At 38.0% G+C, this 17,998-nt stretch overlaps 1 protein-coding gene across 1 annotated transcript in view; it reads right to left on the bottom strand.

The window, feature by feature from the left end:
• Window positions 1-7,518: 7,518 nt before the first annotated feature.
• The window catches only part of LOC126164465 (protein flightless-1), a 167,036-nt gene continuing 156,556 nt past the window's right edge, over window positions 7,519-17,998 (bottom strand). Inside the window, exons 21-23 of the mRNA XM_049920242.1 lie at window positions 8,305-8,487; window positions 8,108-8,221; window positions 7,519-7,986 (exon numbers count right to left, since the gene is read on the bottom strand). Coding sequence (XP_049776199.1) covers window positions 7,852-7,986; window positions 8,108-8,221; window positions 8,305-8,487 — 432 coding nt within the window. The 3' untranslated portion in view covers window positions 7,519-7,851. The remainder of the gene's footprint in view (window positions 7,987-8,107; window positions 8,222-8,304; window positions 8,488-17,998) is intronic.

The following is a 17,998-nucleotide window of genomic DNA, read 5'->3' as shown; positions in this document are numbered from 1 at the left end:
ACTGGCAATGCATTTCTCAGTCTCTATTTGGCCTCTCTCCTTATACGCTTTGCTTGAGCCTGCTATCAATCTTCTCGCAACCTCTTTGCCACCCGGTGTGCTGGCGACAGCTTACGCCAGCACACTAGCCGGCTGCACGAAGACACACCCACCGTACACCTGCGTGCTGACATCACGTGCCACCGCCAGAGTGCCGCTGACTGGCCAGTCTCCGTCGTGCCCACGCCGACATCACAATGGAGCGTCTGAAACCCAAAAGTGTCACACGAGGTGGACACCTGCACTTTCTCACAGCTTCCGAGCTCGCTCCATTCTCCGAGAGGGGATTTGTGTGGTAGCTGTACCACAAAAATGCACGAACGGTCCAGAGCTGCCCGCGGCCAGCCCAGGTTAGCAGTGTCAGGCATCTGTTGGCACATATACCGTGGCGTGCACGGGCACAGGTCAGCAAAAAAAGCAAGGGCAGCACGAACTGAGCCACTGTATAATAAGAGGCATTTTTCGAGTCTCTGTAACTTCAATTTGTGGACAATGTGGGTCAAGCTTTACACGAGTTCCTCACAGATGCACACGAAGTTTGTTTGGTGCTCTCTGTTCATTTCCGCCTTTACTTTGTCACGTTCACAAGATACGTGAGCCCTGAGATCGCAAGTGAAAGGTTCATTTTGTTCCAGACAGGTGTCCACTGTTCTCCTGCACTAACACGATCGAGGATCGGCATTTGAGTGGAGCTGTTTCGCAAACACAATTATCGTGATCGCTGGTTAGTAGACATTGCAATCTGATTTCATTTTTGTCGCTTGTTCATTTATTCACCTTTGGCAGATTAAATACATTTTCAGCAAGTGTACTTGTCATTTCCCATTACCACACTGTCACGGTAGTCTACATCCTGAACAAAGTGCACGGGTGTGACAGTAAAGTCGACTCACTACCCAACTGACATGTAAGCAGCAATACCCACGCATTCCAGCTTCAATCTTACTGACACAATCTCATCCTTGACAAAGAATGAACAAACACTATTATGATGCTTGTTTTGCTTCCCTAACTCGGGAAGAACATTTTAAGATGTTAGAAGATCTGTTAGTGCAGTCGATTGAGCAAGTCTAACAATTAGATTATATATATATATATATATAAAAAAAAAAAAAAAAAAAAAAAAAATCACAGTTATGACAGAGGTCAAGTTTTTAGGTTACATACATAACTCACAAGGAATAAAATGATCTGTAAAAGTAGAGGCTAGTAGTATATTTACAACAACAGCAACAAACAATAATTAAAAGCTTTCCAACGTTGGAAAGCATGTTGTGAGTCGAGCTTATTTGTACATTTCTAACAAATGGTTCCATCACTGATTGATGTTCAATGTGAGACTCAAATGACAATATTAAGTTGAAGCAAACAGATTGTCAGCTGACAGATACAATCAATGCATCATTTGGTACACGAATACTCCCCACAAACCTAAAACAAGTTATAGTGAAGCCACTTCACAAAAATGATGATACAAAAGTCATAGAAAAATGTATGTAGGCCATATGCGACTGCAGTCTTTCTTGGCGTATTCCACTGATAAATTCTTCTCAGGATATCATCTGAGTGGTGGCATCATCTTGTTGCCACATCCAATGTGCTACTAAATTTAGTAAACAGGGATAGCAATTTTCTGCTCACTGCAGCGTGGAATCCCGCACTTGACAAAATATGTCAGGAACGCTCCAACCTGAAGGCAGCGGTGTCCGCAGACAGATTGGATAGCCACCGGGTCTCGCCGCCAGGCCACGCAATTTAAGACCTTGGTTGGTAACACACAAAAAAATGTGCACTAATGGTAACATTCACTGGGAGACTAAGATAACCACATTTCGCAATTTATGTCCACTTTAGTAAACATAAAAAATACATAACAGTTTAACAGTGTAATACTAATATTTTTATTGTGTTTAAACCAAAATTTGTGTTACATTATGCAAAATTAGATATCTTTTCTTCATGTAATGGGTTATTCTTCTTTTACAAAATTCAAAAAACTAAATATTAGTGTTTCCAATTAAATAGTTGATGTGGTTTCTCAGATATATTGCTATATATTGAAGTAAAGAAAAAAATTACACCAGCAATCACATCATTTTAGACACGTTTGCACAAAAAATGGGGACGACCGGCACAGGCATTTGCAAAAAGTTATGCCAATTTTCACATCCATAGTTGAAAATGGAACACAGAATCATCAAACCAATCAACACCTCAATTTCAGTTTTGTCTGTATTTTATAGCTGGAGGATGAAGGATTTCTTAATTTATTACTTATGATTTGTGGTTTTGAGTTAGTAGTACATACCATCTCATCCAACTTCTCGGTGTAGAAAAACAAACACCATATTTCTTCTGGGTCTGTATCATTACCTAACTGATTGGCAGGACCTAACCATGACGGCAATCTAATTTTTATTATATTTTTGTGTGGTGTCTTAGTGCCACAAATGGGCACTCGGAAACTCCAAGTGAAATAGTTAATCTCGCCATGGAAAACTATGTCAGTTTCGAGGTCATCATTCCCCCTATTCTGCACAGTGAACACTATCGTGTTTATTCTCACACACGTTGAGAACATCATTCACATCTATCTCATAATCAGTGGCAATTTTTACATTTAAATTAAAAATACATGAAGGCCTAAGTTTTCTCCTATGTTTCTCTTTAAAATGTTATACAATAATGTGACACACCTTACCTAACACACTGAAAATATCTAAAACACATAACCAAAAACTGACCATACCCATACTGAATACACTATTATTCCACTTCTATACTTTTAAAAAATAGCACACACTGGAATTTAATTTTCTAGTTTTCTTCAATCACAGCAAAGGTAGTGTTGTTACCAACAACCTGCAGAAAACAAGAGGTTGAAAATAAGCATTACATTGCTGTTAGTAATCCTCAAACACATAACAAACAGAGATGAAGATTGGATGTTATAGGCAATATATTTCTCTGAAAATGTAATAAGAAACATGTTGTTTTATATGCTAAGTCACAATGAGTGATGTCGAACTAAGCAATATTTTAAAAATAGCATTTACATAGACAGTGGCGGCTTGCAGCTATACATTCTGATTTTCACAAATCTTTAAATTCAGACAAATACGAGTGTCCAGAATGAAATTTTCACTCTGCAGCGGCGTGTGCCCTGATATGAAACTTCCTGGCAGATTAAATGTAAGTGTACAAAATTAATAGCATCTGCTGTGTAACAGTTATGTTCATCAACATATTATACAACTTCAGCTGCTGTCAATAATAATAATAATATGCCTAACTTGTCTGAAAAAAGGAAGAATTGTTTTTGAGGAATTGAGTTGTTTTGTACATAATTAAGTACAGTTTATGTCAAGAACAAAATAATGTTTAAGCTTTTGCTGCTCTCGGTTTCGCATTTTTGTGGAAGTGGGAGTTTTCGTGCCTTTTTATTTTCTCAGACAAATGTACAAGATCTCTAATTCATGTATTAGTTGATGAATTAACGTCTGGGCTGAAAATCAGGCAATCTTAGGTTGCAACCACATAATGAGTTACGCTTTGTTAAATGTTGACTTGCAGTCACACTTATTTGATTTCGTCACTTTCTCGGACAACAAATCTGTTCTGGACTGCCCTATTTTCTTTGCAGCTAACTTCTAGTGGTGATTTTCATTTTCTATTAGTGCTTAATACAGTTTCAACAGAGTTCATGCTGACACTCCACAGGAAAGCCGATTCCTGCGCAATAGACAACCAACTCCAAACTCAAACTGCTGTTTGCTGAAATAATTAAATTCAACTAGTACTATCTACCAAAAAGCATACTGTCTGAACCCCCCCCCCCCCCTTTTAGTGAATGTTCAAATATATTGTACAATGTGGGCCTACAGTACAGATAAACCATAAGATCAACAGATGTCAGAAGCATGAATAAATGCTACAGTCTCACAATCACTGGTGGTGCACTTTAAGGTTTTTAGCGACTCAAATGCATTACGCTATGATAAAATCCAAAACTTCATGTAACATATCTCATTCAGAATCCCACAAAATAGGCTTTATCTCAGTATAACTATAACATATGCTGATGTCTGATCTAATTTTAGTATACAGTCTGTGAATTCTTTTATCTGTGGAGTGTGCTACCACATAGTGGACTTTATGGTGAACAAAGATAAAAGTCTGCTGCAGTGTGCTACCACCTGGTGGCACTGATGTGAACTAGTAGTTGACTGGCAAGGGCTAGGAGTGCACACCGTGAAGGTGGGCTCACGACTCTGATGGCAAGTTTCACCGAGTCTAGTGAAGCAATATGTAGCACATAGTGGTTGATTTAGTGCCATGTATTTCAGATTACCGCATCTACATTATGTTTAACAGAATTCCAAGAAAAATAACCAATAAATCCACAAGGCGTCAAAAGTTAGGGTGTTCATGTGCTCTTATACAGCAGCTGCCACAGTACATAGGATTTACAGGAGACCATTAGATTTCGCTGTTACAGCCGATATGTCAATAAAAGTGATGTCGCTACAAATGGTATCAACTGTACATTATACAAGCTCTTGTAATCCCACAAAACATATTAATAGATGCTTCAATATAATTACGCAACCATCAGGTGAGGACACAAGGTGCAACTTGGAAGGCTACATCTGCTAGTGACAGGTCACAGGCAAAAACACCGCGACACACTTAAGGGGTTGCTGTGGTCTTACTTGTCAATCACCTGATGTTTACACTAAGTTTCACAATGCACCTATTGACAATGGCCCTGACCATAGGGATTGCAGTGAACAAACTAATGCCATATGGTGCAGAAAGAAAATTGTTTGCATCCGAGAGTTTTTTAGTTGAACCTACAGTCTTCATCACTGATGGTGGAGTTATTCAAAAACCTTCTGGTAAACCTTCCGGGATGTAAGGTCGTGGTCCATGAAACTCTTCAGCTCCTAACGTTTCATCCAGAGCTGCGCTGGACATCTTCAGAGGGGTGTTTCTCCTCCGCTGACTCTTGCCGACTGGCGGGTCGGACATCTGAGAGCGACTTATACATTGTAGAAAGTGGGCATGGCCAGAGTTACACGTGATACGCAGAGATAATCTTTGTCAGAGATAAAACTTGACTATCAATCATGATCTCATCACGGATAAAACTGTCTAGCAGTTCTGTAGTGCTACTGTCCAAATATCACTAAGTTTCATGGTCTCTTCTTTCCAATTAAAATTATCCCTATGTTTATATATTTCAATTGCTTCTCTACAAAGCCGTGGGTAATAGTTCGTCATCGTAGATAAAATTTTTGTTTCGGAAAACTTCACTTGATGATTTCCTGACTGAAAAGCGTGTTCTGCTACAGCCGATTTATCTGTTTTTCCTAATCGGCAAAGACTTCTGTGTTCTTTTAACCGTGTATTTACGTTTCTTTTTGTTGTTCCAATATAAACTTTTCCACATGTACACGGAATTTTATATACGCCACTAGCTGATAGAGGAGCGCGTTTATCTTTTACAGACCGGAGAACATGACAAATTTTCTTTGTTGGTCTAAAAACAGGTCTAATATCATGTTTACTTAAAATCTTTCCAATTTGATCCATTACTTTCTTTATAAAAGGGAGAGAGACTGTATTCTTCCATCGTTTTTCGGGCTTGTCCTTAGGCTTTTTGTTGTTTGGGTGCATAATTCTGCTTACTTCTTTCTTTGAGTAGCCATTTTTCTCAAAAGCGTGCTTCAGATGTTTTAATTCGGCGTCTAGATACTCCGGCGTGCAACTCCGTCTGGCTCTATCAACGAGACTTTTAATCACACCTCTCTTTTGTTGTGGATGGTGGTTAGAGTTTTTATGTAAGTATCTGTCTGTGTGCGTTATTTTTCTAGAAATCTGTTGTTTCAATCTTCCATCTGTCTGTCTCATAACTAAAACATCCAAAAACGAGATCATGATCGATAGTCAAGTTTTATCTCTGACAAAGATTATCTCTGGATATCACGTGTAACTCTGGCCACGCCCACTTTCTACGATATATAAGTCGCTCTCAGACGTCCGACCCATCAGTCGGCAAGACTCACCGGAGGATAAACACCCCTCTGAAGATGTCCAGCACAGCTCTGGACGAAACGTTAGGAGCTGAAGAGTTTCATGGACCACGACCTTACATCCCGGAAGGTTTACCAGAAGATATGTCATCCGGTCATGAAAGCCTTCATACTATATTCAAAAACCACTCAAAGTACTGTATCAAAAATGAGGTATCCACCTGCAGAATTCTTTTGTGTATTTCTGAGAGAGTAAGGGACTATAACTTTTTGTGATTTAATTGTAAATAAGTTGTGCTTAGTAAAAACCGGTGTTGCTGAGGAAGCAGACTTACAACACAAGCTATTTTAAAAAAAGGAGATATGGGCCCTATCAGTATATAAGTCACATTATTATATAACTAATCAATGATTTTATTCAAACTTGTGTTAGTGAATAAACTAATTTGTTTATTTGCTATTATTTAAAATTTTGCTAATCTTAATCAAAGATCTGACACAGGTCACTTGATTATAAGACAGTAAATGCAATGGACAGAAATGTGCAATATAAATCTCCACCACTAGTCATGTGTTAGCTGCAATGTAAAGAATATTATGGAGTGAAGTGTATCTGTATATAAATGGTTGGTACTGAAACAAGTATGCATTCCAACTGTGACCCAGTAGCTGGACAAGTTCATTCAGAAGGCTCTCCAACAAATACCATGCAAAAGTGAATCTTTAACAATGGTACACTATAGTTGACGTTCTTGTAACTTTTTTGACCAAATTTTCCTAATTTTGTCAGAGTTTTTGTTGAGATTAGTCACTGAGAAATTGTTGCACTAACTATAAGGAAATAAAGAAAGGGCTTTGAGTGCAAATAAGTTTACATTGCTAATGCCTCATCAGGCCTTTTCCGTTGACTAGTTACTGTGTAATGTATTCAAATCATCTGCTGCTAACTTGGTGTTAAGTTGAAATTGGTAATAATACCATTTGTGTTAACTGACTTACCTTGTGTGTGTTTGAGTGGGTGTTTTCAAATATGTGCCTAAAATGTGTGGAATATATTCAAGAATCTTTAAGCTATAGATGATGAAACAACAGAACTTATTTTTTCCATTCCAGCACAGTGTTCTGAGGGACTGAGCTTTTCCCACGCCCTTCTTGCCATTTATTTCCATGTCACCATTAAGAAACTGAATACAAGCTTCAAAACTTTAATATTTATTTGCCTCTCAACGTTGCATATTTTTTGCACTAATGCTTGGGCAGAGTCTCTCTCTCTCTCTCTCTCTCTCTCTCTCTCTCTCTCTCTCTCTCTCTCTCTCTGTGTGTGTGTGTGTGTGTGTGTGTGTGTGTGTGTGTGTGTGTGTCATAATTCTTAAGGTTTATTAGAGCTCATACATCCTTTTCATGTGAAGTTCTGTTGATAGAATATTGCTGAAAACAACTCATGTCAACATGTAATAAACATCTATATTTTACTCAAAAAGTCTTTACAATCCATTAAAAATATTTTGTGCATGCAAAAAGTACAGTTTAACAGAATAACACATAAATATATGTACATTATCAGAAAATATTGTACAGCCAAGTACTTCTGTCTTTAAATTAAAAAAGTAATAAATAATAATAAATATAAAAAAATCTGTGCAGTACTGGCTGTTCATGAAACACTGTAACCAGAAAACAGGACCAGTGGGACATTTAAATGGACAACTTGCACAAAAGATGTAGCTCTGTGGCTGTTTCCTGCATGGAAGATAGTAAAAATGCACAGATAAATGTTTTATTCTGGAGGCCTTTTGTGTGGGCCCCAACCATGGAAGCACTTTGTGAATTTGCGAGACTCTCTATTTTTCGCTGTAAGGAAAAGCTTACGAGGTCTTTCTGGTTGCTTGACTCTTAAATGCTGTATGTACACCTAAAAACAAAAAGATATAATGTCATATGTCACTTAAATACACATACTACAGAACTATGCATAAATGTGTTTAATCACTATATTTACTAAAAGTTGGCATGGGAGTGTTCAGTTGTCTCACCTGTGCTGACTTGAATGCCAGTTTCACTTCCACTTCACTACATTTTGGTCCAAGCCAGAGGAACACCTGCTCTCCGTTATCCAAAATCATTATATCATCATCTGCTAAGTCATCCTGTTGTGTATGGTAAAAACAAATAATTAATCCAATGCCATAAAAAACTACTGCTTTATTTATAAACTAAATGTAATATTCACCTGACAGAAATCTGAACATTTTTCAGATACTGTGAAGTATCCTTTCTCATTTGAACAGCGGAAAAGGCGTGTGTAATTCATAAAATCGGCATCCGTATCATATGGTTTACGACCACCCAGAGCAACCCAAAAGAAATTGTCAGGTTCTTCACCTTCATTTAATGTTTGGAATCCTATCCATGGCTGAAACACAAAAAATAATTTCTTTGAGAATCTTTATCTTGTAGATGCACAACATTCAATGATTATTAAACTCTTATTTTATGTCAGTGTGAGAGTATACACAATATCAATAAATGTCCGCAACAACATGTAATGTTACATTCAATCAGGTCTGAGACTAAAAGTATCAACAGGCACAGAATAGAGATAAATTGGGCAACGAGTATTTGAGAGACTTTCACTCTTTATAATGTTAAGTCACTCAGTCAATATATCATGATTCATGTAGTTATATTTAAGCCCAAGACAGTAAGGCTACACAGTTTTACTATAGTAGTGGCAGCTTTTATTCTATTTAACAACGTCAAAGAAATGATTGACATTAATGGACACACAGTTCAAATACTGACGTTGAATCTATACTGCATTCCACATAAGAATAAACCTGATGTAAACAAACACAAATGAGATGATTGGTCAGAAGCCGTAGCACACATACACAGGTGTCAGTATGCTCTTGGAAGTATGTATTAGATATATTTTTACTAAGTTATGTTAAATGAAACTTTAAGGTGTTCAAATTTATTAACAGCCATCAATGTTTTTCTTAATAATGCTTTAGCTATGTAGTTTTTATTTTAAAAGTCGTGTACAGTCCCAGTCTCTGCACTGTTGGGCCCTGATTGTGACACTGTTAATATGCAGTATGAAAAATGGTCTGAGGCTGCTTCCTGTTCTGTAGTGAAACATGTGTGGAACACGGTTAAAGTATAGTGGAATCAGAAGCATAGTACATTGATGATATACTGTAGATCAAAGTTTGCTGGTTCACGTCTCACTTCAGTCTATTTTTTTTCTCTCTCTTTTTGCCTCTTAATTGTAAAATTCATCATCACTTGTTATCACAAACGCATGTCTTCTTGTTTCTAGTTACACACAGCACATGAAATTCTTGTGTTCATTTTAAATATAAATTCTTAGTTATTGATATTTTATGAAAGACTGTAAATAAAGGTTGCTTAAATCAAGAAAACATAAACAATTTCATTTTTTTAAAAAATGTTTTGTGTTTGTTTACATCAGGTTCATTCTTATGGTGAATGGAGTATAGATTCAATGTCCGTATTTAAAAATGAGAAACGAAATTCTCTTTATTTGGACTATGTCCATTTTCTTATAGCACAGATGTAGATAAATAGGTGTAAAAACATGAAAAACAATGATTTTCACAGCATCGAGCACACCATAAAAATGCTGCATATCTCCATTTGCCACTGTACCATTACAATACGAACCCAACAGAACTGATCTGAAGCAGAGTTAAGGGATTTGGCCTGAGAAATACCAAAATTGTTAAGCTGGCAGATGTACCGGAACTAATGCACGCAGCATTTTTACATGTCACTGCGGAACGCTAGTGGGATAAGAATGGCATGTCATAAAAGAAGAGGAGAAAATGCGGTGCCTGGTTGACTTCATGGATTCTGTTGGTGATCGACTCGTTGTCAATGTAGCAGATGATAGTTCCAGAACTGAAATGTATTTTTCAGATTCGGATAAGGAAGGAGCTAAGAGATTACCAGAGGATTCTCTGTAATTGGATTCAGCATTCAACAGTAAGATGAAATCCCTGCAGTACGCTTTTGCATCATGCATGCTTTTGCATCACTCAGAAAAATTACCCTGTGTTTAAGTTAGGAGTTTTCATCACTCGTTTGTAATTAGAATACTATGTTAGGTGAGAATAAGAGCATTTTATGCTTTCTGTCGGGTTACCTAAGAAGCGTGCAGTAGTGCTGGAGTTTTGCCGAATATTATTTCATTCTCTTTAAAAATTAAATAACATTTGAAGCTATATTGTTCCTCTGCTCGTCTCTTTTTGCGTCTGAAATGCAACTGCTCACATCATTGCAGGTTAGTTGGACCAGCTGGCTGGCCAGTGCTGATCAAGTTCAATGCGTTGGTTAAGCTGTTGTCCTACATTATCGCTCAATCTATGTGTGTGTAACACAGCATAAAATGTATCATTGTGATCATACTTGACAGAAATGGTCACAGCTTGGCTTCCGCCTCAAGTGAAAAGAAAAAAAAAAAAATCTCCAATGAGATTCAAGCAAACGTGGAAGAATACATGGCGTAATGTTTACATCAGGTTCATTCTTATGATAAACAGAGTAAAGTTTTCATTTTGATCAAGAAAGGTGGTGCAATGTCTCAACAATGTGATTTATAAGAATGGCAAACTGCTGATAGGATGGAAGGTGGTGGGATACTGTTTGAAGCAACAAAATTCGTGGGAGAGTAGGAAATGCTTAATTTCACAACAGAGGACACACACAAATTAACAGAACATATTTAAATGTCACTGCAGGAACAACAGACACAGACCGTTGCTTTTTAAGCTCCAGTCTCACATTTGTGTACGAAATAGTTCATTATCATGGTGGAGAACTAACAGTGTTAGTAGGAAGCAGTGCTGGGAGACATATGGACCTCAAAATATTAAACAGTTCTTTCTCTTGTATGTTATATGTTTGTGCTATTGATGATCTTCCCTTTTTATTAAGAACAATGATTGTCCACATAAAACTCAGTTGATAACAACACACACCTCCAGGTGCTGTGATCATCCAAGCTCTATTATTAAAGCTAACTAGGATTTATTTCAAATCACACTGAAACCCATCCAACATCTCCTAAAATCACTTCAAAGCTATAGTGTGTTCTTCTCATGGAAAAGCACCATGTTCCTCAGACACTCAACAATATGCCCACCGAACTCATGCCAAATAGGTAAAAGCTATGTTAGCCATTTGAAAAAATCTTAATGCATACAAACAGAACATAAATTAGTTGGGTCACATATTTCTGAGCTGCACCAGTAACACAAACACTTTCCTCTGTATCTTTGGTGGCATAGAAAGGAAACTTAAAGCATCTGCACCAGTAAATTACAGTGTACCTCTAAGTGTATCCTGTTACATATGAAACCTAAAGGCTTAGCTTTACATAACACATACTTCCTCATAATTTTGTAAAAATATTTAATTTCTAAAGAAACAGACTACTGAATAATAGGTATAAAATAAAGCAGAGGGCTATAGATAAACAAATACTGAATGAATTCATCTCACTGGCAAGAGGGCAATGCATGAAGCTTTGAACAATCATCATCGCAGATTCTTATCACGAGATCTCTCACAAGACCTACAGAAACTCTGGTTACATTTCAAGGCTGTTACTGGCATCAAAGTTCATGTATGGGTTCTCATGGATACCACAGGAATTCAAATTTAGGGTAGTAAGGCAAAATCAGAAATGATGAACTGTTTTCACTGTTGGTAAACCTTCCGGGATGTAAGGTCATGGTCCATGAAACTCTTCAGCCTAACGTTTCGTCCAGAGCTGCGCTGGACATCTTCAGAGGGGTGTTTCTCCTCCGGTGAGTCTTGCCGACTGACGAGTCGGACGTCTGAGAGCGTCTTATATATCGTAGAAAGTGGTCGTGACCAGAGTTACACATCATATGCAGAGATAATCTTTGTCAAAGATAAAACTTAACTATCGATCGTAATCTCGTCACAGATAAAACTGTCTAGCAATTCTGTAGTGCTACTGTCCAAATATCACTAAGTTTCATGGTCTCTTCTTTCCGATTAAAATTATCCCTATGTTTATATATTTCAATTGCTTCTCTACAAAGCCGTGGGTAATAGTTCGTCGTCGTAGATAAAATTTTTGTTTCGGAAAACCTCACTTGATGATTTCCTGACTGAAAAGCGTGTTCTGCTACAGCCGATTTATCTGTTTTTCCTAATCGGCAAAGGCTTCTGTGTTCTTTTAACCGTGTATTTACGCTTCTTTTTGTTGTTCCAATATAAACTTTTCCACATGTACACGGAATTTTATATACGCCACTGGCTGATAGAGGAGTGTGTTTGTCTTTTACGGACCGGAGAACATGACAAATTTTCTTCGTTGGTCTAAAAACAGGTCTAATATCATGTTTACTTAAAATCTTTCCAATCTGATCCGTTACTTTCTTTATGAAAGGGAGAGAGACTGTATTCTTCCATCGTTTTTCGGGCTTGTCCTTATGCTTTTTGTTGTTTGGATGCAGAATTCTGCTTACTTCTTTCTTTGAGTAGCCATTTTTCTCAAAATTTTCCATATATTGGAAAAACTGACTCATATATAAAGGACTCACGTCATTTCATAGAGAAAATTGAAGGTTTAATTCTGACTCCTGAAGATATTTTAGTAAGTTTTGATGTAGTGTCTTTATTTACTATGATTCCAGTTAACGAAGTTATGGTTTTTATAACAGATATTTTTCCAGAAGATCTGACTGCTCTTTTCAGACATTGTCTTACTTCCAGTCAGTTCCAGTGGAATAAAGAATTTTATGAGCAACTTAATGGCGTAGCAATGGGTAACCCATTGAGTCCTGCAGTAGCTAATTTCTACATGGAGAAATTCGAACAGTCAGCCTTGGAAAAAGCAGATAAGAAACCATCTCGCTGGTATCGGTATGTAGACGATACATTTGTGGTCTGGCAACATGGTAGAGAAGCCTTAGACAAATTTTTTGATTACCTTAATAATATAAATCCAAGAATCCAGTTCACCATGGAGAGAGAAAATGATAACAAAATACCATTTTTGGATGTTTTAGTTATGAGACAGACAGATGGAAGATTGAAACAACAGATTTTTAGAAAAATAACGCACACAGACAGATACTTACATAAAAACTCTAACCACCATCCACAACAAACGAGAGGTGTGATTAAAAGTCTCGTTGACAGAGCTAGATGGATTTGCACGCCGGAGTATCTAGACGTCGAATTAAAACATCTGAAGCACGGCTTTGTAGAGAAGCAATTGAAATATATAAACATAGGGATAATTTTAATCGGAAAGAAGAGACCATGAAACTTAGTGATATTTGGACAGTAGCACTACAGAATTGCTAGACAGTTTTATCTGTGACGAGATTACGATCGATAGTTAAGTTTTATCTTTGAGAAAGATTATCTCTGCATATGATGTGTAACTCTGGTCACGCCCACTTTCTACGATATATAAGATGCTCTCGGACGTCCGACTCGTCAGTCGGCAAGACTCACCGGAGGAGAAACACCCCTCTGAAGATGTCCAGCGCAGCTCTGGACGAAACGTTAGGAGCTGAAGAGTTTCATGGACCACGACCTTACATCCCGGAAGGTTTACCAGAAGATATGTCATCTGGTCGTGAAAGCCTTCATACTGTTTTCACTGTTCCTCTAAAGTAAAATTCAGGGGTATTGCCACAGTTCTTGCACCTACACAAAAATGAGTGAGATTGTTATTAGTGTCAGTGGCATTTAGAAAGTGCTAAAACTGAACAAAATTCCAAGGTTCCGTGGCTTCTCTATCAGATTTTATATAGAATTTGTGACCCAGTTAGCCCGTTCTTCAACTATAATATGCTGTAGATCTCTCTCAAACAAATAACAGTGCACAGGTCACACTCACCTACTAGGAGAGTACCAGAAGTGATCCACAAAACTACCATTCAGTAAGCCTTATATCCATCTGTTGTATAAACTTAGAACACTTCTGAGCTAAAATGCAATGAGATATCTAATAGGGAATGACTGCTCTCCATTCCAGCCAGTGTGAATTCCAAAAACTTTGGTTGTATGCAACCCAACGTGCACTGTTCTCTTGTGACATCTTGCAAGGCATGGATCAAGGCACTCAAAGAGCAGTAGTATTTCTTGGCTTCCAAACAGCCTTTGACTCAACATCACATCTATAATAACTAACAAAAATACATTTGTATAGGGTACTGAGAGAAATTTGTAACTAGACTGATGATTTCTTGGCAGGGAGAAAGCAGCATATCATCTTGGTTAGAGAATCACTGGCTGATGTAGAAATAACTTCAGGCGTGACCCAAGGAAGTGTCTTGGGACCCTTATTGTTCACATTGTACCTTAATGACCTTGCAGACAATATTATCAGTAACCTCAGACTCTTTGCAAATGATACAGTTATGTCTGAAGAAAAGCTGCACAAATATTCAAGTCAGATCTTGATAAGATTTCAAAGTTGTGCAGAGATTGAAAACTTCCTGTAAATGTTCAGAAATGTACATTGTGCACTTAACGAAACAAAAGAACACAGTATCCTATGACTACAATATCAATGTATCACAACTGTAATCAATAAACTCAATACCAAAGTTAACAATTTGTACAGGTATGAAATGGAATGATCCCATACCCTCATCATAGACAAAGCAAGTGCATATTTTGATACTGGGAAAATGCAGCCAGTCCACAAAGGACGCAGCTTAGAAATAACTCGTGTGTCTCGTCTTAGACTACTGCTCAAGTTTATGGGACCCGTGCCAAGAAGGATTAACAGGGAATATTGAATGTATGCAAAGAAGAGTAGTATGAAAGGTCACAGATTTGTCTGACTCATGAAAATGTGTCCCATTAATGTTGACAAATCTGAATTGGTATACTCTTGAAGACAGATGCCAAACATCTCCTCAGAACCTATTTACAAAGTTTCAAAAACCAGTTGTTGTTGTTGTTGTTGTTGTTGTTGTTGTGGTCTTCAGTCCTGAGACTGGTTTGATGCAGCTCTCCATGCTACTCTATCCTGTGCAAGCTTCTTCATATCCCAGTACCTACTGCAACCTACATCCTTCTGAATCTGCTTAGTGTATTCATCTCTTGGTCTCCTCCTACGATTTTTACCCTCCACGCTGCCCTCCAATACTAAAATGGTGATCCCTTGATGCCTCAGAACATGTTCTACCAACCGATCCATTCTTCTGGTCAAGTTGTGCCATAAACTTCTCTTCTCCCCAATCCTATTCAATACTTCCTCATTAGTTACGTGATCTACCCATCTAATCTTCAGCATTCTTCTGTAGCACCACATTTCGAAAGCTTCTATTCTCTTCTTGTCCAAACTATTTACTGTCCATGTTCCACTTCCATACATGGCTACACTCCATACAAATACTTTCAGAAATGACTTCCTCACACTTAAATCTATACTCGATGTTAACAAATTTCTCTTCTTCAGAAACGCTTTCCTTGCCATTGCCAGTCTACATTTTATATCCTCTCTACTTCGACCATCATCAGTTATTTTGCTCCCCAAATAGCAAAACTCCTTTACTACTTTAAGTGTCTCATTTCCTAATCTAATACCCTCAGCATCACCCGACTTAATTTGGCTACATTTCATTATCCTTGTTTTGCTTTTGTTGATGTTCATCTTATATCCTCCCTTCAAGACACCATCCATTCCGTTCAACTGCTCTTCCAAGTCCTTTGCTGTCTCTGACAGAATTACAATGTCATCGGCGAACTTCAAAGTTTTTATTTCTTCTCCATGGATTTTAATACCTACTCCGAATTTTTCTTTTGTTTCCTTTACTGCTTGCTCAATATACAGATTGAATAACATCGGGGAGAGGCTACAACCCTGTCTGACTCCCTTCCCAACCACTGCTTCCCTTTCATGTCCCTCGACTCTTATAACTGCCATCTGCTTTCTGTACAAATTGTAAATAGCCTTTCGCTCCCTGTATTTTACCCCTGCACCTTTAGAATTTGAAAGAGAGTATTCCAGTCAACATTGTCAAAAGCTTTCTCTAAGTCTACAAATGCTAGAAACGTAGGTTTGCCTTTCCTTAATCTAGCTTCTAAGATAAGCCGTAGGGTCAGTATTGCCTCACGTGTTCCAGTATTTCTACGGAATCCAAACTGATCTTCCCCGAGGTCGGCTTCTACTAGTTTTTCCATTTGTCTGTAAAGAATTCGTGGTAGTATTTTGCAGCTGTGGCTTATTAAACTGATTGTTCGGTAATTTTCACATCTGTCAACACCTGCTTTCTTTGGGATTGGAATTATTATATTCTTCTTGAAGGCTGAGGGTATTTCGCCTGTCTCATACATCTTGCTCACCAGATGGTAGAGTTTTGTCAGGACTGGCTCTCCCAAGGCCGTCAATAGTTCCAATGGAATGGTGTCTACTCCTGCGGCCTTGTTTCGACTCAGGTCTTTCAGTGCTCTGTCAAACTCTTCACGCAGTATCGTATCTCCCATTTCATCTTCATCTACATCCTCTTCCATTTCCATAATATTGTCCTCAAGTACATCGCTCTTGTATAGACCCTCTATATACTCCTTCCACCTTTCTGCTTTCCCTTCTTTGCTTAGAACTGGAATTCCATCTGAGCTCTTGATGTTCATACAAGTGGTTCTCTTATCTCCAAAGGTCTCTTTAATTTTCCTGTAGGCAGTATCTATCTTACCCCTAGTGAGATAAGCCTCTACATCATTACATTTGTCCTCTAGCCATCCCTGCTTAGCCATTTTGCATTTCCTGTCGATCTCATTTTTGATACGTTTGTATTCCTTTTTGCCTGCTTCATTTACTGCATTTTTATATTTTCTCCTTTCATCAATTAAATTCAATATTTCTTCTGTTACCCAGGGATTTCTACTAGCCCTCATCATTTTACCTACTTGATCCTCTGCTGCCTTCACTATTTCATCCCTCAAAGCTACCCATTCTTCTTCTACTGTATTTCTTTCCCCCATTCCTGTCAATTGTTCCCTTATGCTCTCCCTGAAATTCTGTACAACCTCTGGTTCTTTCAGTTTATCCAGGTCCCATCTCCTTAAATTCCCACCTTTTTGCAGTTTCTTCAGTTTTAATCTACAGGTCATAACCAATAGATTGTGGTCAGAGTCCACATCTGGCCCTGGAAATGTCTTACAATTTAAAACTTGGTTCCTAAATCTCTGTCTTACCATTATATAATCTATCTGATACCTTTTAGTATCTCCAGGGTTCTTCCATGTATAGAACCTTCTATCATGATTCTTAAACCAAGTGTTAGCTATGATTAAGTTGTGCTCTGTGCAAAATTCTACCAGGCGGCTTCCTCTTTCATTTCTTAGCCCCAATCGATATTCACCTACTACGTTTCCTTCTCTCCCTTTTCCTACACTCGAATTCCAGTCGCCCATGACTATTAAATTTTCGTCTCCCTGAATAATTTCTTTTATTTCATCATACATTTCTTCAATTTCTTCGTCATCTGCAGAGCTAGTTGGCATATAAACTTGTACTACTGTAGTAGGTGTGGGCTTCGTATCTATCTTGGCCACAATAATGCGTTCACTATGCTGTTTGTAGTAGCTTACCCGCATTCCTATTTTCCTATTCATTATTAAACCTACTCCTACATTACCCCTATTTGACTTTGTGTTTATAACCCTGTAGTCACCTGACCAGAAGTCTTGTTCCTCCTGCCACCGAACTTCACTAATTCCCACTATATCTAACTTTAACCTATCCATTTCCCTTTTTAAATTTTCTAACCTACCTGCCCGATTAAGGGATCTGACATTCCACGCTCCGATCCGTAGAACGCCAGTTTTCTTTCTCCTGATAACGACATCCTCTTGAGTAGCCCCCGCCCGGAGATCCGAATGGGGGACTATTTTACCTC

Source organism: Schistocerca cancellata, chromosome 1, assembly GCF_023864275.1.
Source record: "Schistocerca cancellata isolate TAMUIC-IGC-003103 chromosome 1, iqSchCanc2.1, whole genome shotgun sequence".
In the NCBI taxonomy this organism is placed as follows: domain Eukaryota; kingdom Metazoa; phylum Arthropoda; class Insecta; order Orthoptera; family Acrididae; genus Schistocerca; species Schistocerca cancellata.
Note: the sequence above shows the minus strand (reverse complement) of the source record. Positions and strands in the feature narration are given on the sequence as shown.